Source organism: Aulonocara sp. 'chitande type north' Nkhata Bay, linkage group LG1 (genome assembly GCF_057382095.1).
Source record: "Aulonocara sp. 'chitande type north' Nkhata Bay isolate Kocher_YH1m ecotype deep benthic linkage group LG1, A_spYH_male_GT1.1, whole genome shotgun sequence".
Lineage (NCBI taxonomy): Eukaryota > Metazoa > Chordata > Actinopteri > Cichliformes > Cichlidae > Aulonocara > Aulonocara sp. 'chitande type north' Nkhata Bay.
Genome location: NC_141344.1, coordinates 36,201,899 through 36,228,215, shown reverse-complemented (window position 1 = coordinate 36,228,215; position 26,317 = coordinate 36,201,899). Strand labels below are relative to the sequence as shown.

Here is a 26,317-nt window from a genome sequence, read left to right as displayed (position 1 = left end):
TCTGCAGCCGGGGAACTACAAAAGGACGGTAAAGCGGATTGACGATGGCCACAGGCTGTGCAATGAGCTAGTCACCTGCTTCCAGGAGAGAGCCAAGATAGAAAAGCACTACGCTCTTCAGCTGAGTGACTGGGCCAAGAGGTGGAGGGTTGTTGTGGAGAAAGGTTAGTTTAAATGCTAGCTTTTTATAAAAGAGTGGATATAGCCACCAGTTAGTTTCCATCAGACGTCACCACATTTGGATAGAAATTATGACTATATATATATATATATATATATATATATATATATATATATATATATATATATATATTTATTTATTAGGGGTGCAACGATACACAAAATTCACGGTTCGGTTCGATACTTTGGTGTCACGGTTCGATATTTTTTCGATACAAAAAAAATGTTCATGCATTTTTAATTTGTCATTTATTAAAATTATAAATATATATTTTAACTCAAAAGTACAGTTTTTAAATTTAACCCTAACCCTAACCCTTGTGCGCGTTTTTTATTTTGACAGCGAATGCGCACCTGCGGACCACTTATGTGCAGCCCTGGTTATTTAGCTCGTCATATTGCAGCCACAGAAATTATTTTGTCCATGAAACCATAAAGCTGCACTTTCTTTTTGCCTTATAGTCTGATTTGTCATAACTTCTCCGTTTTGTGGTAAGCTTTTATTTGGCTGTCACTTCTTCACCCTGACCTGTCTTATTTGGCTCAGCAGAACTGAAATGCTTTTACACACGCACTCACATAAGCTCAGCGATTCTCTGCGCGATCAACCTCTCACATGTTTAAGCTTGCTGCGGGAGATTTCACTTGTCATGTTTGCATAGTAAGCTAACGATTAATAAGACGATGTCAGAGGAATTGGTGCACAAATTATCATCACTCACAGATCAGTGCTGTCGCTCTCTATACACAGTTCGCACGATTGCAAAGTGAAAGCAAAAAAACAAGCGCAAATTCAAACGCGACTTCAATATGTCACATATTGACAGTGGCTCACCGATGCCAATGACCTAATTACCCAGCTACATTTCTGAAAGAATGCAAAAGCATTGACATATATTTTTCCTACAATAGCCCGACGGGCAGGGAAGAGATAGATTTTGGTAGCCCGACTGAAAAAATCGCTAGCTCCGGGACGTCGGGCTAGCGATATTGCAAGCCCTGTATCTGATTGAGGAATCACTCATCTTTGGAAAAGAGAGTTTATTACAGAGAAATGGCTCTTTCCAAAATAAAAGCTATACTATCCGCTTCTTCTGGGCTATATTCTCAGCAGCATAAGGAGAATCATGTGCTAACAGCTGTCTAAATGACTCGGCTAAAGTTAGTAGCATGCTTGTTGTTTTTGTCTTTGCACTAGGATGATGTCGGTGTAAATGTGCAGTCATATTCGTTGTGTTCCCACTAGTGCTTTCAGGTTAATCTCGTTGAAATGACCTTAACGCCACAACACGGCAAATCTCCGTTAACGAGCTACTGCCGATCGCCCCGTGCATGGGGCTAGACGGCCAACACGTTAACGAGCTAACTGCGCTAACACACTAGTTCACACCAATGTAATTGAGCATTGCATGGCACATCCAACATACTGTTTTACTTTAGTCCATGACTCGCTTACCTTCAGGGTCATACGTCACATGAAAACCAAAATAATTCCAAACGCCAGATCTGAATGAGGGTCAATTTGCCTGTTGCAAGGCGAGCTTAACTTCTGTCTCGCTAGCTTGCCCTGTGCTCTTCCTTCTGACTATGCTGTCTGTGTGGAGCGCTCAGTGGATCTGCGCTCGACAGTGCAGCCTAGGCGGAGTAGTCGAACACAGATTCACTGAGCGCTCCACACAGACAGCATCGTCAGAAGGAAAATTGATAAAATAAATTACAAATGTTGTATTGTTCGATACATATGCGTACCGAACCGAAAGCACTGTATCGAACGGTTCAATATCGATACGAATATCGTTGCACCCCTAATATATATATATATATATATATATATATATATATATATATATATATATATATATATATATATATATATATATATATATAAAACAAACAAACAAACACAGGAATTCCAAATGTGACATTTATGAAATAAATGGGATATGTTTGGGATTTCTATTTAAATATGACCAAGATGATAATTTAGCTGGCTAAATTTTTTACAAGTTAATATTTTGTTCATCATCTAATAAATTAAGTCATCCATCTTTAATTTGGTAGCAAAGCTCACGATGTTTATGGAAATCCCCATCAAAATATCCACAGGCGAAGTTTCACAACACTGACCTACAATTAATTTTGTAAACATGTAGACAAATGGGGACGAGTGATTTTTATTTAGTGATAACCTGAAGGGGCGCTTTCTCACGTTTATTTAGGGCCCCAGTATGGTACACTGGAGAAGGCTTGGCATGCCTTCATGCAAGCGGCTGACCGACTCAGCGAGCTGCACATGGAGCTGCGGGAGCAGCTGGCGGGTGAGGACAGCGAGAAAGTACGCAGCTGGCAAAAAGAGGCCTTCCACAAGCAAATGATGGGAGGTTTCAGAGAGACGAAGGACGCGGATGATGGCTTCCGCAAAGCTCAGAAGCCCTGGGTCCGTAAGCTGAAGGAGGTGAGGGCGGCCTCAGTAGATTTTCTGACGTTGGTCTGTAGGGCAGTCTGCATCAGTGAGTGGCTGCAGTACACACTAATGGGATTTAATGGAGATGACGTGACTGTAGTGAATACTTGCAAATGGCCAGTGTCTACAAAGTTGTCGTTGAAAGGTTTCTTTTAATAAAAACAAAAGCCAGCAACTGTCTACACATCCTCTTAGCAAATGTCACACATGAAGTTGCTTTATGCTACAGTCACACTATGGAAAACTGGAGACTGTGGCGCAGACACAATTATTGTGACAGTGTGACTTGTAGTCTTGTTAAAATATTTGCATGAAAAACGGGGATCTCACAGCCACTTGCCATCTTCACAGTGACCATTGTGCATCAGGACCGAGATAAAATAGTGGAATCAGTCCACTATAAGTTTGGGACTACTGCAGACCCTCATAGACTGGAATTTAGCAATTCCTCAACAAAAAGTGACATAATTGGACTTAAATGCGAAATGGCAAAGTAAGTGCTTCTTTTGACTATAGTGTCGGTGAATAAACTTCCCTCCTTCTTTTTCCTTTTATAAGATTGTCGTATAAGATAACACAGTGGTTGAATGCAGCTATTACGTCATAGGTGATTGTATTTGAGGTAATATTATCACAGTTGTTGGATGGATGTGAGTGAGTCTGATATTACATCTGATGTGTCAATGAGGAGAGACGGGTACATTTTTGGAAAAAATTGAAGTTTAGTCTTTACTGAGTTTATAGCAAGTGTTTAACACGTGCGTGTGTCCAGGTGGAGTCAACTAAGAAGAGTTACCATCAGGCCAGGAAAGAGGAGTGGACGGCGGCTAACAGGGAGGCGCACGCCAAGGCTGACCCGACCAAGTCACAAGAGGAAGTTCGCAAGTACACAACCCGGGTGGAGCGCTGCAACCAGGACACCGAGAAAGTACGATGCACACACACGTGAACACGTACATATAAACAGAGTCCCATACATAGCTCCTCTTGTACCAGTCTGGGTGTGTCTGACTCCAGAAAAACATACCTGTGTATGTTTTTTAACTTTGAAACATGACCGGACTTGTCTCCTCGACTTTCCACTTGTAACAAACCCAACGGTTGAGGAGTAGCTCCAGGACCCGGAGAGGGAAATGATCAACCAAACAACAAAAAAACGAAGGAAATCCTGAGACGTGTTCATTTAGTACGCACAGCGTTGTCAGGCAGCCAAGGACCTCTTGAGCAATGTTGATCTCAACAAGGAAATGAAATCCAATATCATTACTCATTCACAGCTTGAAGAAAAATACATCCAAAAAAGCCTTCAGTCTTCAATCACTTGTCTCAACCAGTCTCAGCGCCCCGTGTTGGTATCTGCTGTGTTTAATCACTGCACACTTTATGTAATCATTAAGATATTTAAACATTTTATTCAGTGGGTTCTTACAAGAGTTCACAGAAGAAGAAGACAGTCTTATTATGGTGGGTTCTAGTCAACAGCATGTTATCAGTGTAAATAATACTTACTAATGATGGAGAGCTGTTCATACTGTGTGCATAATAAAAAGAAACTCCCAGAATTCAGTTGGTCACTCTTGCACTCTTGACATTAAGTATTATTCAAAGTCTCTTAGATAAATCCGGAAATATGGAAAAGTTGAGTTCTTTTGTCACTTTGAATATTTTTTTTATTACAGGAGAGGTAAACACCCTGTTCAGTTGTTCTTGTAGTTTGCTTTAGGATTTTAATTCATCTGAACTACACTGGAAGCTGATTTAAATCCATAAATAAAATAATGTTAGATAAAATAAATTCACTTAAATGATTGAACAAAAAATGCAATTCTGAATAAAGCTTGAAATGTCGCATTATTAAAATAGAATAAAACTACAACGAGCTTTATAGCTGCTTTCCAAAGGTTTTTATTCTGCTCTTTGGAACAGACAGTCTTGCACATATACTCGAAGCATGCAAGGCACATGCACCTGAGTAAGACCATGAAGTGTAATTGAAATGGTGCATTTAACAAAACACACATTGGTGTACTACTACGCAGTAGCTCAGTGTGTGTGTGTTTACGGCAGGTAAAGGAGCGCTACTCCAAGGCCTTGGAGGAGCTGAACCGCTGTAACCCCCGCTACATGGAGGACATGGAGCAGGTGTTCGACTTAACTCAGGAGGCTGAGCGCAAGAGGCTGTGTTTCTTTAAAGATGTCCTGCTCGACATCCATACACACCTTGACCTATCCTCCAAAGACAGGTAAGGAAAAATCCACATGCTTGTATTTATTTATCCAAAATTACGTGGATCACGAATCAAGCGATCCATGACTCACAGCGAAGGCATGCAGAGCTGCGAAGGCACGGATGTCGGTCTGAACATGTGCGTATGTACACAGGGGTTAATGGAAAACTCCTGCTGTTGTCCATTAACTGTTGACCTCATATTTTATTTAAACAAGCAACTTTACCAATAATGGTTACCATGGCAAAGTCCAGCCAACTCTGTCCAAATATTGAGCAAATTAACCCTTGAAGAAACTGCTCTTTTGAAGAGCAGTTTCTCACTGTGAACGTATTTTTTTTTAAACTCTGAGAGACTTCCTCTGGTATCCATGTATTTATTCCAGAGCACTGATATATATGTGTATATAAAACATTACTTAAGAAAGATTTGAGGAGTCGGAATGATCAAATAAAAAGCCTGAACACGTGTTTCTTTAGTCCCACAGTGAGCATGTTTCCTGCAGCTACAATAAATATGAAATTGTATAATATCATATAACTCACAGCCTTTACAGTATGCTTTCGTTTAAGCCTTTAGTGTTATGTCAGTTAGAGGCTGCAGACCACGTTGGATGATGAGTTAATTTATAAAGGACCAATGGGAATACTTTTTCACCCACCTCCTCCATGTGACACTAGTCAGTAAGGCTTTAAACATGGTGGGATAATATTCAACTACTGGTGCAAAATGTGTGTTCACTAGATGGTTCGTCCTGGCACATATTACAGAGAGTGGAAAGAAAACCCCCCCAAAAAACCATGTTCCATCTCTGTGATAAGTTTGAGATCCTTTAAAAAAAAATAAAAATTAAAAAACACTTTGAGAGTGTGTCGGGGGGGGGAAGCTGCCCTCTTACCAGCTGTTCCTTTGGAAGATTGGATGTAGATGAAGAGATGTTGTTGTTTTGTTTTTTTTTCTTCATGTTATATCTGAGTGTATACAAACCAGCTCAGTGCTGATGAAGCTGATTAGAAAGTATGCAGCGTGTCTTATCTCAAATCCCACCATCTAGGGTTCTCGATGCCCAGCCCTGTGAGTAAACAGGACCTATCAGGAACCTGCTACTGTAAATTCAAAATGCACTGTGTCGATTTTAATTCTCTCCATGTTCAACCAGCAAGTACAGTCTGTTGTTTTCTTTGACAACTGCTTCCTGCTTCAATAAGTAATCTTTTATGACTTTAGAAGATCCCCAACTTGGAAACCTGTCTTTTCCTGATGAATAGAATTCAACTTTATTGTCATTGCACATGCACAGGTACAGGGCAACGAAATGCAGTTTGCATCCATCCAGAAGTGCTTGGATGCAAACTGCATTTCGTTGCCCTGTACCTGTGCAGCATGAAGCAGGGTTAATGACAAGCGTCCCTAAGCATGCGTTACAGGTTGCAAAGTCAGATGAAAGATGGTCTGCAGATTGATGACAGAGTGTCAATCAATGTGATTATTCACTCCCTTTCTGTCCATTAGCTTCAAAGCCTTGTACCAGGACCTGGGCCAGACCATTCGTGCAGCCAACGAAACTGAAGACCTCAGATGGTGGAGGAACACCCACGGACCGGGCATGAGCATGAACTGGCCCCAGTTTGAGGTGTGAAAACACAAACTCTGTTCACCCTGTCGCGCATGAATTATTTTGTTTTGCTTTGTTTTTTTCTGTGCAGTCATCTACATCTGTGTGTGCGTTATCCGTGCTGTCGGAACGTAAATCTGTTGAAACGGTCACATTCAACAGGACTTGACCTCAGTTTGGTTAAATACTCATTATGTAAATATTGTAAATCATTAACTTTGAGTTTGAGGACTCCATTTAAAGTTGAGGAAATGATTCTTTTAGGGGTTGTTAAAGGACATTGTAGTGATTTGCATTGAATTCCCGAGGAGATGGAAACATGACTCTGTGTGTTTTAGGGGACGGACTGAATATTAAGCAGGGTTCCAGTGAAAGCCTCATTTTGTGACTGAAAGCTGAGTGGGGTTAGGAATGTCGAACACACACACACACACACACACACACACACACACACACACACAGATTAGTTGCTAGTGGAATGGAACTTGCACCTCAGTGCTGCAGACAGGACCAATAAATACAAATATTTACATATGGAAAAACACAAACAACAGTGCAAATGATTGTTGTGCAGGAATTCAGATTAGAGTCTCAGGATTCTGTAGTCTGCTTAGCATATGTGACAAAATTGTTTTTTTTTGTTTGTTTGTTTGTTTGTTTGTTTTTAATGAAACTACCGTTTCATGTAAATTCTTTTTCAAAAAACAAGAATAACCTAAAGGAAACTTTCTGAGTTTTTGTTTAATTTGCACAGCCAGGGTTACATGTCCAAAATTTTCTCCATGGTCCTGGGGTTTTGGCGTGAATTAAAGAAACTACGTACACTGTGTTTTCCCAGGCATGTTGTTTTTTCCCTTGGGATACTGTAATATTCTGCATTCGTCCATAATAGTTACATTGTAAGAAAGGTAGATTAGCGTATTCTACAATACCCTAATTATAGAATATGATTCTTATCATACAAAGGAGAACCATCATTTGGAGTATTTTAGTGGAAATGAAACAGTTACTCATTATTCCTTTCTTTTAAAAATAGAGTATACACCAATAAGACATAAAATTGTGTGGGTCCTTTTTTTTTTCTGCCAAAGTAGCCCTGAAGGCGAGCAGTGGTATCTGCACCAAGATGTTAATAACAGATCCTGTTGTCCTGTAAGTTTTGAGGTTAGCCTCCATGGATCGTATAGTTTTGTCCAGCACATCCCACAGATCACCAATGGGACTGAGATCTGGGGAATTTGGAGGCCAAGTAAACACCTTAAACTCATTGTTGTGCTTCTCAAACCATTCCTGAACCATTTTTGCTTTGTGGCAGAGTGCAGTATCCTGCTGAAAGAAGCCATCGGGGAATATTGTTTCCATAAAAGGCTGTAGATGCTCTGCAGCAATGCTTAGGTAGGTGGTACATGTGAAAGTAACATCCTTATGGATGGCAGGACCCAAGGTTTCCCAGCAGAACATTGTCCAAAGCATCACACTGCCTCTGCCAGCTTGCCAGCTTGCCTTCTTCACATACTGAATCCTGGTGCCAGGTGTTTCTCAGAACGAACATTAACTTTTGTGTCTTGGATTAGACCACATGGGCCGACCTTCCGGTCATACATCCATCCACCACTGTTTCTTTCTTGGACCACTTTTGATGGATACTAACTCCTGAAGACTGAACACACCATAAGAGCTGCAGTTTTGGAGATGCTGACCCAGTCATCTAGCCATCACAATTTAGTCCTTCTCAAACTCACTCAAATCCTTGTCCATTTTTCTTCTAACACTCAACTTTGAGGAAAAAATATTCACTTGTTCCCTAAAGTATCCCACCCACCAACAGGTGCCATGGTAAAGAGATAACCACTGTGATTCACTTCACCTGTCTTTGCTTGTAATGTTTTGTCTGATCGGTGTAAATTGTTTTTTCTTTCTTTGAAAACTGACAGCTGTTACCAGTTTTAGCAGTATTATTAGAAGTGTAATTATTTTTAGGTACTGCAATATGCATTGCAAATTTAGGAGTGTAGGGCAACTGCACTTGAAGTCGGTAGTCTGTATGTAGTTTGGTTTCAAGAAGTCCTTTTATCTCGCTGTTTAAAACACAAAAGAGAGAAACAGTGACTTCTTACATGTCTCCAGAATGTTACATATTGCGTACTTCCCCACCGTCTTTGCTGTCTGCTCCTGAGTCACACATTGTAAATGTTGTACTGTCCTATTTTCTCTCTGTGCGTGGTTCGGCAGAGCCTCTTCTTACATTATCTGGATTCTTGCCTCTCATCCTCCACCTTTATTTCTGGCAGCCGCACACTGCCCCGCTATGTTTGCTGTTCCAGACCTGGAGCTTTGAATTTCAAATTATAGAAAAGACTACATGTAACATGCGAACAACACAGTTACTTAAAGTCTGACAGATTTTTGGATGATCTCAAATCCATTTGTTTGATCAAACATACTTTAGCTTTTCTCTGAAGTATGTTTTTTGTTTTGGTTAATAAAAACTGAAGCATCGTTACTGCTTTAGTAGAGACGTTCGAGTGGTAGCACACAGCTGAAGATGGTTTAGTCTGAGAGCTGCCAGAGCTGGTAATTTTTTACCTTCCTCAGTTATTCTTTGCAAAAAGTAAGCAAGTGGAAGATCCTGGCAGGGATAAGTGTCTTTTCTGTCCTCTGAGGAATCTCCTGGCATTCCCACAGTGCCGCTGACATGCGAACAGAGAGCCTTTGTCCCAACACACACACACATGTCTGAACTTGCGAGGACTTTCAGTTAACTATATTCATTCATAACTCCAAGCACGATTCCCCCACTGCGTAAAGATCAGGCGAGGAGGAGCTGTACGATGGCCTCACTTGACGGGAAACTTATGCACAGCACTTGTCAAGAAGTCTAATTATATCTGTGGTATCTCACTGAACACACACCTCCTGCTGATCAAGGTTCCTCTGAAGAGAGCTAATACTAACAAGTCTATCCCCAGCTGCCTACGCCTGCAAGCAGCACCCTGCTATTACATGATAGTGCGTTAGGTCTGGGTGTGATCTAAAGATTGACAGGGCTTCATGTTGAAACTTATGAATTGTTGTTTTTTTTTTTTTTGGTTTTTTTGTTTGTTTTTTTTTAAGAGTGCGCTTTGTTCAGATTTGGTTTCACATTTAAAACTCTCAGGTGTTTTGTGTTGTGATTATATTTTCATATAGCTTTGTGTCTCTATGTGGTTTTCATTGTTCTTGCTCATTTATATTCGACTGTAAAACTACAATATATAATTGTCTGTATTTTAAAACTTGGGTGATAAGTGTTAAGAACATGACATCAACACTAATGAGGCACTTCTGGACTTCAAAGACAATCATTTTTTTAAATCTCTTAGGTCCATTAAAAATCGGAGAGTCTCTGATACGGCATCTTTAATATGAATATTTGTCAGTTTCAGCAGCTCTCTGATTCCCTTTGAGTTTAGCACTGTGGGTTTGACAAAAGAAGAGATCTGAAGATAACGCCTTATGTTCTTTAGCAGTTTTTGAATTGAAACGGTCAACAACGTGCAACAATGACAAGTAGTACCATGTAATGTCAAAAATTTGCTGCATCTTGGGTAACGTTATCAGTGACACAAAGCACCGGTGCTGTTGTCGTATCCTTCCACGGATCTTTAGCTGTTATTTGACGCGCTTCTTACAGAATCTGAAGAGAAACGCATTTTGGATGAAGTCTTAACAAGTGTTGTAACACACAGCACTGCTGATCTCGTCTACGTCTTTGGTTTGACTTTGCAAAACCAAACCATTTGCATATCCGTGCATCCATAACACTGCAGTGTAGCACATTTTCTTTCATTTAAATCATCATCCTTTCTTTAACTGAATGCAACAGCAGCATACTTTAAAGGCCTAGCTCTGGCTTTTGTTGACTCCCGTGGATGCATCAACAGAGTGTTCATTAAACTTGTGTCACTTATGTCGACATAAACTGATAAAGAGACAAAGACCTGAGTCAGTGTAAGCTTAAGTAAATGACTGTGTGTCTGTGTGCAGGAGTGGTCTCCAGAGGCAAGTCGCTCCATCAGCAAGAGGATGCACAGTGGAAACTCTGAGGAGAACGTGGTGACCCTCACCAACATCGTCTCCTCTGCTGGAGACAATGTCCCACCGAGTCCCATTACCCTGGACACCAGCAGGTAGGAGGACACTGTGGACATGATGTTGGAGTTTATGTTATCATAAACTCCAACATCTGTGCTCTGTTGAGAAGCTATCTGTGGAGATAATTGCGCTTGACTCACAAAGCAGTATACGTAATCTTTTAACCTCCTATAGTCGAAATGTCTACTCACAGACCATAAAGCTGAACCTGGTGGTGAGGTGAATCCATGAAATGGGAGTGAAATATTCCATGTGAAAAAAAGGCCAAGTACAGCATGCACTTAGCAGTTGCTGACTAACCAATAAATTATTATTGGTATGACCTCTGACGGAATCAATACTCCCTTTTTTTTCTTTTTTTTTAAACTTTGCAACAAATAAACCCCAGAGATGACAGGAAACAATTTGGCTTTATGAAAACTATCCATGATACAGGAGACTTGGTTAAAAATCAAATGTGCAGGTTCTGATGGCCAAATACGATAATAGCAGCGGTAATATTTCTAAAATGTGATTTTTGGGATGTGCTTTATATGTTGTGCTTTCAATTTTTTCCCCCCAATATCTCCAAATCTCAACCACAGTTGCTTCAAGGTGCTTTATATTGTAAGTTAAAGACCCTTCAATAACATAGAAAAAAAAAACCAACAATCAGCTGACCCTGATGAGCAAGCACTTGGCAACAGTAGGAAGGAAAAACTCCCTTTGTAACAGTATGAAACCTCTGACAAAACCAGGGACTAGTTAAGTAGTTCTTGCTTTTCATTTTTCTACTGAATAGCTGCAGATACTAGGGCTGGGCTGTATCATACCGTTCACGGTAATACCGGTGTAATTTTGGGCAACGATAGGAAAATGAAATATCGCGATAGAATATGGGTAAAACGCGCATGCGCAGTGCCTTTGTTTACACGCACATGGCGGCGACGCAGAATGAGAAGAGCGAAAGCAGATCGTTGAATGAAACGGATGAACCAGAACTGGTTTGTAAAAATGCTGCAACTTCAGTGGTGTGGAACTGGTTTGGCTTGCGTCCGTCAGATACACAACAAAGCACTATTTTTGGTAGAGCATGCTAGCGGGACGTCGTTATTACCGTGTTGTTTGGAAAATACAGCACACTTAAAATCAATCCTTTGATTTTTCTGAAAGTCGACAGTGCGCCTTATAATCCCGTGTGCCTTATGTATGAATTCTGGTTGTGTTTACTGACCTCGAAATGATTTTATGTCGTACACGGCGCTTGAAAAATCTTTCAAATGTTTTAGTACGAAGCCGCACCGCTTGATGGATTGTCGGAGCATTACGGCTATTGTAGGCAGGAGCCTCGCAGAGTGATACGTACTGTGCTTCAACATAATATTACTGTATTGTGTGTGTATAACCTCTTTTTAAGTTTTGTGGATATTATACATAGTTATGCTGAGGATATGTCAGCCAGTTTCCACTGGAAATGCCTTTTGGTTAAACTGTCAGCAAGGAATTTGCATTTGCACTGTTAAATTTTTATATAACTTTAATGCACATAAACAGCTGCTTGTTTAAGTGAAAATACATTGATGGGGTTTTTTGCACTAATAAAGTTGTGGAGTTGTAAAGTATTTTGTCTAGTGTCAATTATATCGTCAGTTATATCGTTATCGCAAATTTGATAAATATTTTTGGTCATATCGCCCTGCTCTAGCAGATACATTTCCACATCTGCCCTGTCTGCAGGAGTCCCCACATGAGAGGGATTGTAATCACTTCTGTGATCTGACCACATATGCAGCGAAGTGCAAATTAAGTGTCTTAAATTTCATTTGCCGTTTACCTCGCTACACGTGCTTGCAACTGGAACAAAATAACAATACAGTAATTTTTTAGAGATTTTTCCACCTGAACATAAAGAGCTTGTGTTTGCTGTGCACATGCACATGAATACACAGCATCAATACATAACAAACACACTTCTTGATTTTTTTATTTTTTTTTTAAGAAAATTTTAAAGAGAGAGCTGTGCTTGTTGGTTTTGTGAAGTTTTAAAATGGAATGTTGTGGGCTGTTGATTGCAGACTAAACACAAGACTACAATTATGTCTCTCACAGGTGTGTGTGTGTGCGTGTGTGTGCGTGTGTGTGTGTGTGTCAGAGACGGAGGTAGAAGACAGCATGTGGTTTACTTTCCTTGTTACCTTGTAGTCACCCTGAGGAGTTAACATCCTGTACATAGATGACACTCTTAATTAGTAGCTAGAACTGTGTGTGTGTGTGTGTGTGCGCATACGCGTGTATTGCTCATGTTGCGAGGACATAAATGTGGTTTTTGTTTTGTTTTTGTTTGTTTTTTTTAAATACAGTCACATACTGGGGACACGCAACCCCGACCTCACCCACCGTTTGGGGACAGGTCAACATGTAAAGCAATACAGTTAGGAGTGAATGCTTGGCCTTGGAAATTCATTTAATTTGGTGTGATGTCTCAAAGGTGGAAACATGACGGTGTGAATGTCACAGGACAGCCATGTTTCCTTAAAAGAATTGCAAACCTGCTCATCTTTATGTACTCCATAATGGGTTTGTTTGTTTGTTTGTTTTTTGAAAAAGAAAAAGTGAGAAAGAGAGAAAAGAAAAATCTATATCAGTACTACAAATCTAGTTGGACTACAGTACCACATATATGTATTTTTTGGTGTCTTAAGACAAGCATAAAGAGATTTTTTTTTTTTTTTTTTTTTTTTTTTTTTTTTAATTAACAGGGAAGGCTCCTAACCACTTTGCTTTGAGCTCTGTTCTTTCCAGTGTAGCTGTTATTGCTGCTGTCATTTGAAGGGATGTAGTACAGAGCAACAAAGAGGGAAGTAAGAGTCACAATTTTTTATTTATTTTTAGCCATCCTTCCCACTTTCTAATAATAACACTGGTGTAATGTCCATTTGGTAAGCTGAGACATCACTGGACTAGATAGTTGGGTATTCTACAAGTCTACATGTGTGTGCAGGCGTGTGTGTTTCTATAACATACATACATTTTACATCTGTATGTGGTGCTTTTCAAGCTCAGACTTCTGTGAGCCTGACATTTCCACGCGCTACTCTTCCCTTTATATCTGTGATGATAAAAGCGGTGTTTCCCAGGAGATGCCGTGCAGCTGAAACACCTCAATTCAGTCATGTGATGTAAGCCAGGAAAATGGGGAAACTCAAAATGGGAAAATTTGCCTATTACCAACTTATGTCTGTGGAAATGTTCGTGTTATTTTTGGCAAATGGAAAAGTTCAAGCTTGACTTTTAACGCCTCTATCCCTCTTCTCTCACAGGGTGAAAGATTATTCATCAGACTGGTCAGATGATGAAAGTCCAAAGAAGGTGGCGGTAAATGGCGTCGGGGAGGAGGAAGAAGAGCAGGTAGAGGGAGTGCGAGTCAAAGCACTCTATGATTACACGGGCCAGGAAGCCGATGAGCTCAGCTTTAAAGCAGGTATTAACCCCTACTAATGCTTTTTAGTTGGAAGGCATCACAGAGAAGAGTGCTGGTATTTACAGTTTTTATTTAATTAAAAGTTTAGTTTTTCTGCCTTGATGCCTCATCTTAAGAACTACATACATACTCGTGTCAAACATGTTGTTCCAGACAAGATGTTTGACACTGATCCTCAAATGCAGTAAGAGTGTAATACAGAGTGGTGCATAAACACACACACATTACATTTTACTTTTTTGGAACTGATAAAACTAATGCATGAACGACTCCATCTAAGTTTCCACAGAAAGAAGTATACATGCATACTTCTCTGAGCATAAGAGGGTAGATTTGTGCTACTCTCTTCCATGTTTCTGTGGCTTCAGTTGGATCGTCATTACAAAAGTTGTATGTACAAAGCTTGCTGAAAGCACTCACATATCTCTGGATACTGGAAATGAAAACATTCAGGCTTTTGTTTGTTTGGGTTTTTTTTTTTTTAATTAGACTTAATGAACCCCACAGGAATGCTTTTATTTTGTAGAACAATTACCTTTTCCAGCTTTCACGTGAAAATAAAACGCTCAGCTTTTTGCCTACATGCATCTAAATATTAACAGTGCATTACTGTAGCTTTTCAGTGACTAATCTGGTTGTAATTGTAAGGTCTGGTAAGCTGAGTAAAGCCAAATGCCCAAAAAAGAAATGACTAATGTAAATGAAGAGGAAATAAAATAATGAATATCAAAATATTGAGTTGATAGTTAATGGATGTGTGCTTCTGTTTGTTTGATTTGTTTTAAGTTAATTGATTTGAAAGGAATACTTCAGGGTCAGTGACGCAGGAAGTGGTCGAAAAATATCACCAGACCAGTTGGCAAGTAAAAGGTGCTTGTTGTTGCTAGATGAAACTAGCTGTAAAAAGGCATACAGTGCTACAGCAAAAATCTCCTTGTCATTTCTTTGGCTGGTAGCAGGTTGCTGCTGTCATTAGTCATTTGTATGGGAGACGCCAACCACTCTTCCCAGCAGCTATGAAACTGAAGAGTTTGCTGCTAACTGGGAATGTAGAACATTCACCTTCAAAGTAAAAAGTTCTGCCTTTTCAAACATGTAGTCCAACCTTTACTTTGAAGGGAAATGTTTTCTGCCAACCTGCCTACTCGTTGGCAAATACATTTTTCCTTAGTGACCAGAAGTTGTCGGAGGGGTTGCAACTGCTCTCTAGGTCAATTTGACTGAGGCTACCTGTGTGTACCGTGTATCCTCAGGGGTTGAACATTAATTATTTTTATATTTAAAGCAACTCCACAGAAAATGTTTGGGAGAAAGCCTCACAGCGGGGGTGTAACAAATCTTGCTGCGTCCCTCCTCCTCTTTACACTCCTCGCAGTCAAGAGGGAAGAAGCTGCTGTATACCAGACAAATGGTACTCCGTTTAGTATAGAGGATAAATAATGGACATAATCAAAAGAAAGAAGGGGACGGACAAAAAGACCCCCAAAATTAAAATGTAGGTATATAATATATCTCCAAAATCTGAACATGAATTCACTGGAAAATTCCTAAACTTAAAAGAAAATCGTGTACTGCAAGTTGACATTGAATAAGAAACATAAGAAATTTACAAATCTGTAAAGCACATCTGCAAATATTTGGAGGACAAACACAAAAAGTTTCTTTTCTTTCTTTTTTTTCTTCTTCTTCTTTTTTTTTTATTTTGGTCTTTTCCAGTGGCAAACCCCCCCCCCCCCCCCCCCACCCCCACCCCCACATTCTGCTGCAGGTGCAGAAATGAGAAAGATTGAGATGAAGCTTAACGTGTTGTTAAACATAACAGAGGTTTAAAGCTGCTGTGGTGTATAGTAACTCTCACCAAGCTAACGGGACTTGATGGGACCACTGAGCTTAACCCAGCTCAGCTCAGCTGTGTAGGGAGGTTTTTATTTCCATGAAAGATTCGTCCCCGACTTTTGGGGGAGTCAGAGCCAGCCTGTTTGTATCGCACAAGCGAACTTCCAAGAGCTTTTTACTGAACACATTACAACATACAATAAAGTGAAAAAATACACAAAACCTTTAAATTCCATTAAAAGGCACAATTACAGAAAATTGATGTGCTGGGGAAAGATCCTGCGTTACTGCACTTCTGTAAATCCTGTACTGTAGATCAGAATCACAGCTGTGGAGAGCCATAAGGCTCTTCACAGCTGTGGAAACGGGAGATTTTACCTTCCTGTCTTTAACTTGTTTTAAACAGGAGGCCAAAGTCCTGCGTTTTGCTTGTATTTTGCAGGCGTATCCAGTCAGTATCCAATTATTCATTTAAATGAACGTGACTAAAGCCAAACTGACTCTCATCCTTCCAGGGGAGGAGCTACTGAAGCTGGGAGAAGAGGACGAGCAGGGTTGGTGTAAAGGACAGCTGAGCAATGGCCAGATTGGCCTCTACCCTGCCAACTACGTGCACGTCATTGCGTCCTGATGGCCCCCCCTCTATGGCCACCCAATAGCAACGCTGCAATCAAGATACCAGGACTAATTAAAAGGTGTTAGTGCTGAACAGTAGACCCGCCTTTTTTGAAAACAGCCTGGGTTGTTTTTTTTTTTTTTGTTGCTGACTGTAAAAAAAAAAAAAAGAAAAAAGAAAAGAAAATGTAAGCATGTTTTTGTAAATTCAACCAGTGCAAAAGTTTCCTTATTCGTGATGGATTGTTCAATCAACAAGACGTCAGCGGCACAGTCGATTGGTAGAAGCTTTAGCTTCAGGCAGAGAAGCATCGAGAGGCTTGCCAAACAAACTGTAAACATGCATGTTTGTTCTGTCATATCTTTGTTTTCTAAAGGGATGTTTTATTGGACAACACACGTTTAGTCCAAAAAGAATAAGACTGGGTGGAGATGAGGTGAGCAGCAGCCATTACAGCTGGCTCACTCACAAGATTTCAGTGTAGGTTTTGAGTTTTCTTGGATCCAGCATCCAGGGGCCATCACCAGGAACTCCACAGCTTTCTCTGCTCAGCTGTGGTGACTGCTGCTGTTTCAAATGACAAAACCCAGTTAAACACTGACTGTGCCTTAGTTGATAAGGTCTGAAATATACAGCGCCACCCTACTGTCTGACTGAATTGCACCCTGGATATGTGCAGCACCGCGCTACTCTGATCGAGGAATTACAGCCTGCAAATGCGCGACGCTGCCCGGCTTTCTGAGTGAGAGATTACAGCTGTCTGCTGTATAATGGGCTCATGGCCTCCTTCTAAACATGGAAAAAACCTTTAAAACTTCGGATACATTACAGTAAATTTAATTATGCAGGCAGCACTTGATTGGCTTTCATTTAGCTTGATATTTGTGGGCTTTGGTTACTTTTTAGACACTTTTTTTATGTGACAGCTGTTTTTTTTTTTGTTTTTTTTTGTTTGTTTGTTTTTTCATATTAAGTCACGCGAGTTTGCAGATAAACAGTTGCCGCCAAAGCCAAAGCAGTAACGTCGACTGTTACCTCTGGGTCTTTTTAATCTATACATGTTTTTTTGTTGCTAGTCTGATTTGCTATGCTGGGATCACAATGCAAAATCATCTCAGACACATAAAAACAAAAAAGTAATAAGTTTTTTTTTTCTTTTATTATGTCAGGTTTGGGGGTTTTTCATGTTTAAATTTGTGTCTTACATACAAGGAAGTCTCTTCTTTCCCTGTTAATCTTATCCCTGCTACAGCTAACCCACATAGATGCTAAAATAGAAGATATTAGATCTACTACATTGGTCTGTGGATTCTTTCTTTTTCTTTCCATAATTGTAACATATACATATACAGTACTTACAGGGAGAAGCAACAATAAAAAGCTTTCTACAGCTGAATGTTTCACAGAACATCTTTTGTGCTCATCAAAAGGGTAAATGCTCATATTATAGCTTAAAGCTCCCAAATATCAGAACTCCAGTATCTCAGAGTATTGCATTTCCATTTTGAGTATCTTATCACCGGCACAAGGAGGGTAAGCCACAGAAGGTCATTGCTGAGAAGGCTGGCTGTTTGGAGTGCTGTGTCAAATCATGTTAATGGGAAACTGAGTGGAAGGGAACAATGTAGGAAAAGAAAACTGGGATGAAACGCCAGTTTTGAGGAGATTTCCCATTTTCACAAGTTGGTTCTTCAGCAGCACATACTGCTGAACCTCTTGTTGCTTTGGCTGGAAACATGCAAATACAATTCAGCACAGGGAAGCATCAGCTTGTGTCTTCATACATCTTATACAATGAAACTAGAACACAAACTGCTGTCCCTGTTGTCATGACAACACTAAGCTTTGCATGTAAAATCCTGCAAACCGGTCTGAGTGTATTACTTTCAGATCAAAAGAGTATTTTTTTTTAAACTTCTGCTTTACCCTTTACGGCCACTGGAGCATTATGTGGTTCCCTCCATGGATGATGTTTTCATTGTTTAATGCAGTCACCTGGAGCCCCAGACAAACCTTCCAGAGCAGAGTTATCAGGAATAATCACCAGTAATTAGGTAAAAAAAAAAAAAATCTGATTCTACGCTTTATGAAATACACTTTATTCACCAGTCTCTAAACATCAAAGCAACCTTAAAATTACAGGCATTCAAAATCTACAGGAAAAAGAATTCCACAAAGGCACAGACAGTAGTCAGTAACAGCCTTGTTAAAGGTTATATTAATAAAGGCTAAAGCTAATCTTTGCTACAATATAATCTTCCAGAAACAAATGCATGAGCAGAAACAGTCCTTGCCACACAAGCTGGAGTGTCGCCCTTACGACAGGCCTCGCTTCTTGGCAGTCAGACTGCGATGCCCTGCTCTCATTCAGTGAAGCTGCAGCAGGACAGTGCCAGATAAGTGCACATAAACACATCCAAGATCCAAAACCTGGACATAAATGTGGAAAATTAAAAAAAAAAAAAATCCTGTGTAACCCATTTTCATTTCTAACCTGTCAAAAATGCCACGATAAAAGAAGTGTTCAAATTAAATTCAAAGTATATTTAGGAGTACTGTAATGATGTCTTTTTTCTGTGGCTCACGTGAAGATGAAACATAAGTAGGATGCTGTAGAGTAGGGGTGGGGGAACTCCAGCTTCAAGGCCCGGTGTCCTGCAGGTTTTAGATGTGTCCTTGATCCAACACAGCTAATTTAAATGACTAAATTATCTCTTCAACATGTCTTGCAGTTCTCCAGAGACCTGGTAATGAACTAATCATTTGATTCAGGTGTGTTGACCCACAGTGATATCTAAAACCCGTAGGACACCGGCCCTCGAGGCCTGGAGTTCCTAACCCCTGCTGTATAGCATCCTGCAATGACTCATGACTGTTGTTGAGCTGGCTGTCACTCGGTGCTCACTTACTTAGCTACACCTGTTCAGCTGTTTAACACAAATATGTAATCAGTCAACCACATGTGACATGGCTGTGGGAGTGGGTTAACACTGAGGTGGGGTGGTTAGCGCCATCGCTTTACGGCAAATAGGTCCTGGGCTCCCTTTAAGTACTACATTTGTGTGTAGGTTAGTGATTTTACTTTGGTTGTCTGTGCGAATGATTGACTTCCTTCCTGAAACAGATTGGCAAACTTGACAGGCTGTATCCCCATTACAGTTGGGATAGGTTTTTAGCCGAGCTGGAAGCAGAAGAGAGTGGGCACTTGGACCAACATCTCTAAAGATGTTTCCAGAGCCTTGTTCAATCAATGCCACAATTAAGGCTGAAGGCAAAAGGGGTTCCAACTTGGTACTCAAATGTACTATCCTCACGAATACAGCAGGGACCTATTTTTATTTGCTTTCACTTCTTGCCAGTCGGACTGCAAAGCACTTGATGCAGTGCTAGTGAAGTGGCTTGTGAGTGGTAAACTGGCACATCTTCAAAGGTCTCTGTGAAATGGCTTGTTGCCCTCTCCCTCTCTCTCTCTGCTCTTTAGAAGCAGAAGGATCAGCTCCAACAGTTGACACTGGATGTCAACTGTTGGAGGATGAGCAAGGATGAGCCTCTCTCTGCTGCGTCACAGCAGTCAGCTTCTGCAGAGGCACGAGGACGCTTCTGTGTCAGTAAACATTCGTCTGAGTAATGCCTAGTACTGAAAAGTTACAAATAAACAGATTTTTACTTTAAACTACATGTAATAAATTTTTATTCTTGGGCAGCAGTGACCGACATTTCATGTACGGCTCTTGCTGTAGGCATAATGAGTGATAAAGCAGTGGGTTAGGCCACAGAGGACATGTTTATCTTTGGTCTTCATTCACTCACATTCAATTCAAATCTATTTATACCACCAAATCACAACAGTCACTTCAAGGTGCTTTATATTGTAAGGTTAACAACCCTACAATAAAAAACAAACAACCCAACAATCATACCACCCATTATGAGAAAGCACTTTGGCGAAAGTGGGAAGGAAAAACTCCCTTTTATCAGGAAGAAACCTCCGACATAACCAGGTTCAAGGAGGGGCTGTCATCTGTCACAAACAACTGAGGGTAGGGGAAGAGAGACAGGACAAAAGACCCACTGTGGAAATGCAGTGTGGTGTAGATAAAGACATAAAGCATGTTTCTGAGCCTTTTGGAACGTGCAGGCTTCTTCAGCTGTGACTGTGTGTTAAACACAAAACATATAAGAGCTGTAACTTATTTGGTCTTAAAAAGGGACTCTGTCTGAGGCAAGGATATGAAAATCTGCACACATTTTTATTAAATCAACAAATTTTATCTGTACAGCAAAATCAAATCTCACAATGATAGATGTTACATTTTCATACTACATGGCATATTCCAAGAAGAACAAAACTGCACAGCGATGAAATTTGTCCACATGGAGACTTCCGTACAAAACTGGTTTTGATAGCGGTTTTTAGTTTTCTGTCAAATCTCTTATTCAACATCTGACTTCAGACAGACACAGAAACAAAAAGGTTGTTGAGAAACGCTCAAAGCAGTGATCTCCTGCCAAAAGATATTTTTCCCATTTCTCAGAGTGTGTTCACTTTTTGTTAATGAGCAGAAATCAGAAATATTCATCTTTGTGACTGCTTTTATATCACTGATGGGAAATAATTCACCACAAAAAGCTGCAAAGGATTTGTTTAAAAACAAATTTGGTTAATGTCGAAAAATATTTTCAGAAATTAATAAATGAGGCTATGTAGATGTGACTTACATCAGATAAAGTGAAAAAGTTAACATTTGTTACTGTTTTTAAGAAGAAAAGGCTAAATGTTTGGATCTTTTCATGTTATTTAACTGCAAAGCAATGATTTGCATGGCTCAAAAAAAAAAAAAAGACTCAATGATTCATAGTCACGGGATTTTGATGTAATGTCAACATTATTTAGCTTTGATTGAGCTCTTTAATGCAAAATCTACATTAGGAGAACTACATAAAACTCTCACGCTGCTCATCAGTTGTCGTTTGGGTGGAAAAGTTACCGGACGTCTCCTTTACCTGGTAGGAATGACCCAGTTCTGAGGTTCTATGATGCAAAGGACACACCCACTGCAGCCATGACCAATACACTTTTAAATCACTACTACTTTTAAATGTATCAGTTTTAGACAGTGCTGGTTCATGTTTTAAGTTTAAGACATGACCCAGCACCGGAAACCACTGTGGTTTTGATAGACTGTAGATAAAAGATGGTCTCAAAGGGAAGCCCATGTGGAAACATTCTTTGTAGATAGTTTTTTTTTTTTTTAGACCAATACCAATTCTGATATTGTCCATTTAAAAGTCTGATATTCCGATATACCTGCTGATATTTTTCTTTCTGATAAACAAAGCATAAACAAATTTCCCTAACATTTTCTGCATGTAGTTTATTTATATACTTGTTTACACTCCCAACTTTTCTCAGGCCAGCAGGTTGTTGTGTTTGTGGCGCTCCAAACACATGCTGTCAACACCAAAGTTGCAGAGTGCCCTCTGGTGGACAAACTACAGAATATCAACACTCAAAAGACTCACTAGTTAAATGGTTGAAGGGTTTCTCTCCTGTTGGTACTTTACATTTAATTTATCGAGCATTATAAGTGCCAATACCAATACATCGGTAAATAGTTAATATTGACTGAAATTATTAGTTAATATTAGCTCTAATACTTTGCTAATAGTCCACAGGGGATGACGTCTCATGATGTCTGGTTTCAAATTGCCAAGACGATGAGGATGTTTAAAATACTCCAGTCAAAACAGGATTTTACAAAACGAAGGGCAACATCCATCTTTAGTGGTTTTAATGGAAGTGAGTAACTAATGGTGTTCTCTTGTACATCACCAATGCCATTCAACCGCATCACAAATTTTTGAAAAAGATTTCTTTGACCACAACAGGGCAGTGCTTTACCAGCAGGTCTGCTGAAATGTGGATGGACGTGTTCTGTTGTTGAAGTTTAGATTTTAGTGGGGGAATTGTTCCTGTATGTTGCTGTCACTAGATGAAATTGGTTGTAAAGAGGCATACAGTGCTGTACAGTTTGTACAAAAGTCTGCAAACACTCCCCAACTAGTCGCAATTTTTTTTTAAAGATTAAATTTTATTTATATAGTGCCAAATCACAAAAACGGTCACCTCAAGGATCTTTATATTATATTATATTATATTATATTAAACTCCCTAAACTAAGTGGCTGTAAAATGTAAAAGAGTGTCACGCAGACCACAGACAGAAATCAATCACCTTCAAGACGTAAATGTTGCGTCTTGAAAAGTGTTGGTTTCAATGGTTACGTACAACTTTTACTTTAAAGATAAATGGGTTCAGTTTCCTGTTTGTGTTACACTTTTCTAAGTTTCACTACCACTTTGTGGTTAGCTATCAAGAGTTTGCAGACATGTTGGCAAACACTCTGGGCAATCGCAGCATTCTGCTAGTGACCGCAACACAAAGTAAGCCTTTGGGCCAGGACCTCATTGTGACTGCCAGTAACCTATAGAAACCATTCACCAGAAAGTCTTTGACTGGTGTTGAAGCCTATGACAAAGGCCTTAGTTACCTGCTCATTTCCTCAAGAGGTTTTGCTTTTTGCCTCGCTACTATGGTTTAACAGAAGTACCATCTTATGGTGAAAATGAGTATTGCATGAAAGGTACAGTCCAGTCCTAGTTCAGCTCTAGTTGACATCTCTAAGTCATAGCAATTCTTTCTTCACATTCTTCTCGACATTTTAGTTAACTTTGGAAGGTTTTAAACCTTTTACAATTAGTACTTTTAAAGCTCCATCATACACAGCTGTACGTCTCTGCATGTCTCACTGTAGACTACAAAATCTGTATTTAGCTGGATTTCCAGGAAAAAAACATAAAAGATCAATCAAACTCAAAAGAAACTAAAACATCATCAGACAATAAATAAGGCATAATGTTAAAAAACAAACAAACAAAAGTGCAATGAAGTTAGCATTTAAATTAAGTTTTAAAACCATGTGCGCAGGACAATCCAGTCAATGACAATATTGAGAGCAGCTGGACCTTCATTTCCAGTCAGTAAGAAGCGAGATGGATCTGAACTGGTCCAGATGAAGGAAGAGAGGATGGGACTTTGTCACTGATGAGAAAATGTTTCAAAGCAACAGGAACTTGTCAGAATTCAACCACAAAGTTGAACGACTCAGGCTGCTGCAGTCACTTCCAAAGAAACGGTTTCCTGTTGCGCTGCATGCTCCAGTCGCCATTAAATATCACAAAAATAAAAGCGTCAGGACTGAACCGGGGGGTGGGGGGTGGGAGAGCAATTCTAGCCCCAGAAGCAACAGCCCTCAGTCACATCAAGAACAGCGCTTAGTTAGAACCTCAAACAAGATCGTCAGCGAAAGCAGATTTGTTTAAAAAAAAACAAAAACAAACCATGATTGAGGAAAAACACTTGAATCAGACAGCCGGTGCTATCGCAGAGTTTGGAGATGTCCAAAGGGAGATTTTAGGATTCATTGAGGGGGTAACGGGGTCCAGAGCTGGGCACTGGTGTTGGCACTGTGCAGGCTGGCTGGTTACAGATCGGGCATCTGAGAGAGGAGGGGGAGGAAGAGGAGGAGGAAGGTAGGGAAAGGTTTAAGGGCTCAGTTCTTTCGGAAGCATCGGGGCGCTCAGTCTTCTATCGGTCCTTCAGTTCTCTCGTCACTCGCTTGGTGATTCGACCGCACAGCAGCCCCACCAGGAACAGGACGCACACACTCAGTGCGATCATGAACAGGATGTAGTTCTTGGAGGGTGATGTCATCACCTGCACGGCCAGGTCTGAGAAGCCTTCTGCTGGTGCCACCTATAGCACAGAGGGAGGGGGCTTGCGTCAGTGTTTGCCTGGATAGAGTGAAGTATCTTTACACTAATAGAATGATTAGTGCACAAATGTTTTGAGGTACTCACAGCAACTACATTACGCAACCTAACAACTCTTCCTCTGATGCTACCTGTGTGTTGGCATCAGGGTGGAAGCTCTAGTCCCAATTGTCACAGTAATCCAACTACTGATGTTTACCTTTGCAGCATAGCTCCACATGTCGATGCGGTCTTGAAGCCTCTTCTTACACTCAGGCTGAAGGCGAACTCTCTTGTCCTGTAACGCCTCCATCAGACACGACATCTCTGCATGGAGAGGGACAGAAAAATCTAGTTTTGGTGACCAAACACAGTAAAAAGAATCTCAGTGAAAGACATTCAAACCCCTCAGCCTCCTAGTAGAAGCACCTATGGTACCAATTTGAAAATCCTATGTTGCCTGATTCTTGAGTTTTTGTTGGCATGACAACAATGATACCCCATGAGCCTTTCAGGCTGAGGTAAAGATGGACAAGCAAACTTTATTAGTAAACAGTCATTGATTGGGAAGCGGACTCTGATTAGAATACTTTCTTGACTCCATCTAACCAGCCTGACAGTTTTGCACAAGAAGAAAGATTGTGTGAAAGCACCCACGTCGTCCTCTGCCCGGCGTGATGGCAGCACAGTGGTGTTTCAGGTCCAGAGCACAGGCTGTGTGGAGGACCGGGTCCACAAAGATGTCTGCCTTACTTTCCTTTAGCATGTTCAGGACTTCCTGCAAACACAAACAAATAAGGGATATGTGAGTTTTTACATTAAGATTCAGTGAGCATTTTTTTTGTTGCTGTGAAACCTAAACAAACACACCTAAAAACAAAAACATACAAGGTTACCTGAAAGTGTAACCAGTAGCTTTTGGTGGCTAATGTTAGACTTTTTTGCTAAGTGTGCCAAATTAGCTAATGAGAGTTTTCAGCCGTTTTCCCTCCTTCTTCTATGATACTATGAATGAAAATAATGAGATCATCTAGAAGCAACAGTCACAGTGACGCTAAAGTTTTCATTTGTGTGTTCAGACTTTGGCTCCTTTCATATTTTGAAGCCTTCTGAAACATACTGTACTAGTACAGTATTCTACACACTGCAAAATGTCCATGATATTTTAAAACCAACAGAAATATGCTAATAATCAAGTTCATCTTATGTTGTACTGTGGACACGTACCTTTTTACAGGCTTCCTGTCTGATTTTAAGCAGGTTGACTTTCAGACACTCTTCCACCTGACCAGTCTGCTCCTGGGCAGCCGCCTCCTCTGCGCACAATCTGGAGATCTGCAGAGGGAGAAAAAAAAGGAGGAGAGAATTGTTCATTTGTTTGTCTTTGTGTGTGTGTGTGTGTGTGTGTGTGTGTGTGTGTGTGTGTGTGTGTGTGTGTGTGTGTGTGTGTGTGTAAGCACGTACTTCTTCTGAGCAGTGCATCTGCAGCTGTCGGTCCAGTCTGTAGTCGAGCGCAGACTCCTGGAGAATCACTCTGATCTGGTCTTCGCAGTCTGAAGACAATCTCTAAAACAAACCCCGGTCAGAAAACACACAATTTCACAACAATCAATCACCATGTTATAGATTTTCGTCTTTCACAACACTGTTGAAAGGCATACACTACAACTTACAGCAAAAACAATGTCTGCCTGTATCTTTGAAACAAACACGACCTTAGTAGAGTTGTGCTCTAACCTGGTCAGCATATTTGAGTTTGAGGCAGGCGATGACCTGACCCTCCAGTTCACCGTCCTCGCTTGCTTTGTTCAGGATGGACTGGCAGAACTTTGGGATGTCGGCTCGACATGCCTTCCTCAGCACTGGGTTCAGACGGTAATCTGAAGGGGGAGGAAGAGAAGGATGAGGACAGAGGACGCTACGGTCTTTTTTACGGGACTCTGTGTGTGGTTGTGTGTGGTTCTGTGTGAAT

The 26,317-nt window shown here is 40.4% G+C and overlaps 2 protein-coding genes across 5 annotated transcripts in view; one reads left to right on the top strand and one right to left on the bottom strand.

Moving 5' to 3' along the window:
* Positions 1 to 17,929, top strand: part of pacsin3 (protein kinase C and casein kinase substrate in neurons 3) — a 34,144-nt gene extending 16,215 nt beyond the window's left edge. For all 4 annotated transcript variants that reach the window (XM_086294454.1, XM_086294452.1, XM_086294455.1 and 1 more), the window contains 8 exons: positions 8 to 164; positions 2,400 to 2,635; positions 3,417 to 3,572; positions 4,712 to 4,887; positions 6,385 to 6,505; positions 10,514 to 10,656; positions 13,921 to 14,081; positions 16,433 to 17,929. In XM_086294454.1, coding sequence (XP_086150580.1) covers positions 8 to 164; positions 2,400 to 2,635; positions 3,417 to 3,572; positions 4,712 to 4,887; positions 6,385 to 6,505; positions 10,514 to 10,656; positions 13,921 to 14,081; positions 16,433 to 16,548 — 1,266 coding nt within the window. In that variant the 3' untranslated portion in view covers positions 16,549 to 17,929. The remainder of the gene's footprint in view (positions 1 to 7; positions 165 to 2,399; positions 2,636 to 3,416; positions 3,573 to 4,711; positions 4,888 to 6,384; positions 6,506 to 10,513; positions 10,657 to 13,920; positions 14,082 to 16,432) is intronic.
* A 2,833-nt stretch (positions 17,930 to 20,762) lies between these two features.
* Positions 20,763 to 26,317, bottom strand: part of LOC147339457 (Golgi apparatus protein 1-like) — a 28,231-nt gene continuing 22,676 nt past the window's right edge. Inside the window, exons 21-26 of the mRNA XM_086294450.1 lie at positions 26,083 to 26,225; positions 25,810 to 25,911; positions 25,573 to 25,680; positions 25,003 to 25,123; positions 24,566 to 24,672; positions 20,763 to 24,349 (exon numbers count right to left, since the gene is read on the bottom strand). Of these exons, the coding sequence (XP_086150576.1) occupies positions 24,182 to 24,349; positions 24,566 to 24,672; positions 25,003 to 25,123; positions 25,573 to 25,680; positions 25,810 to 25,911; positions 26,083 to 26,225 (749 nt within the window). The 3' untranslated portion in view covers positions 20,763 to 24,181. The remainder of the gene's footprint in view (positions 24,350 to 24,565; positions 24,673 to 25,002; positions 25,124 to 25,572; positions 25,681 to 25,809; positions 25,912 to 26,082; positions 26,226 to 26,317) is intronic.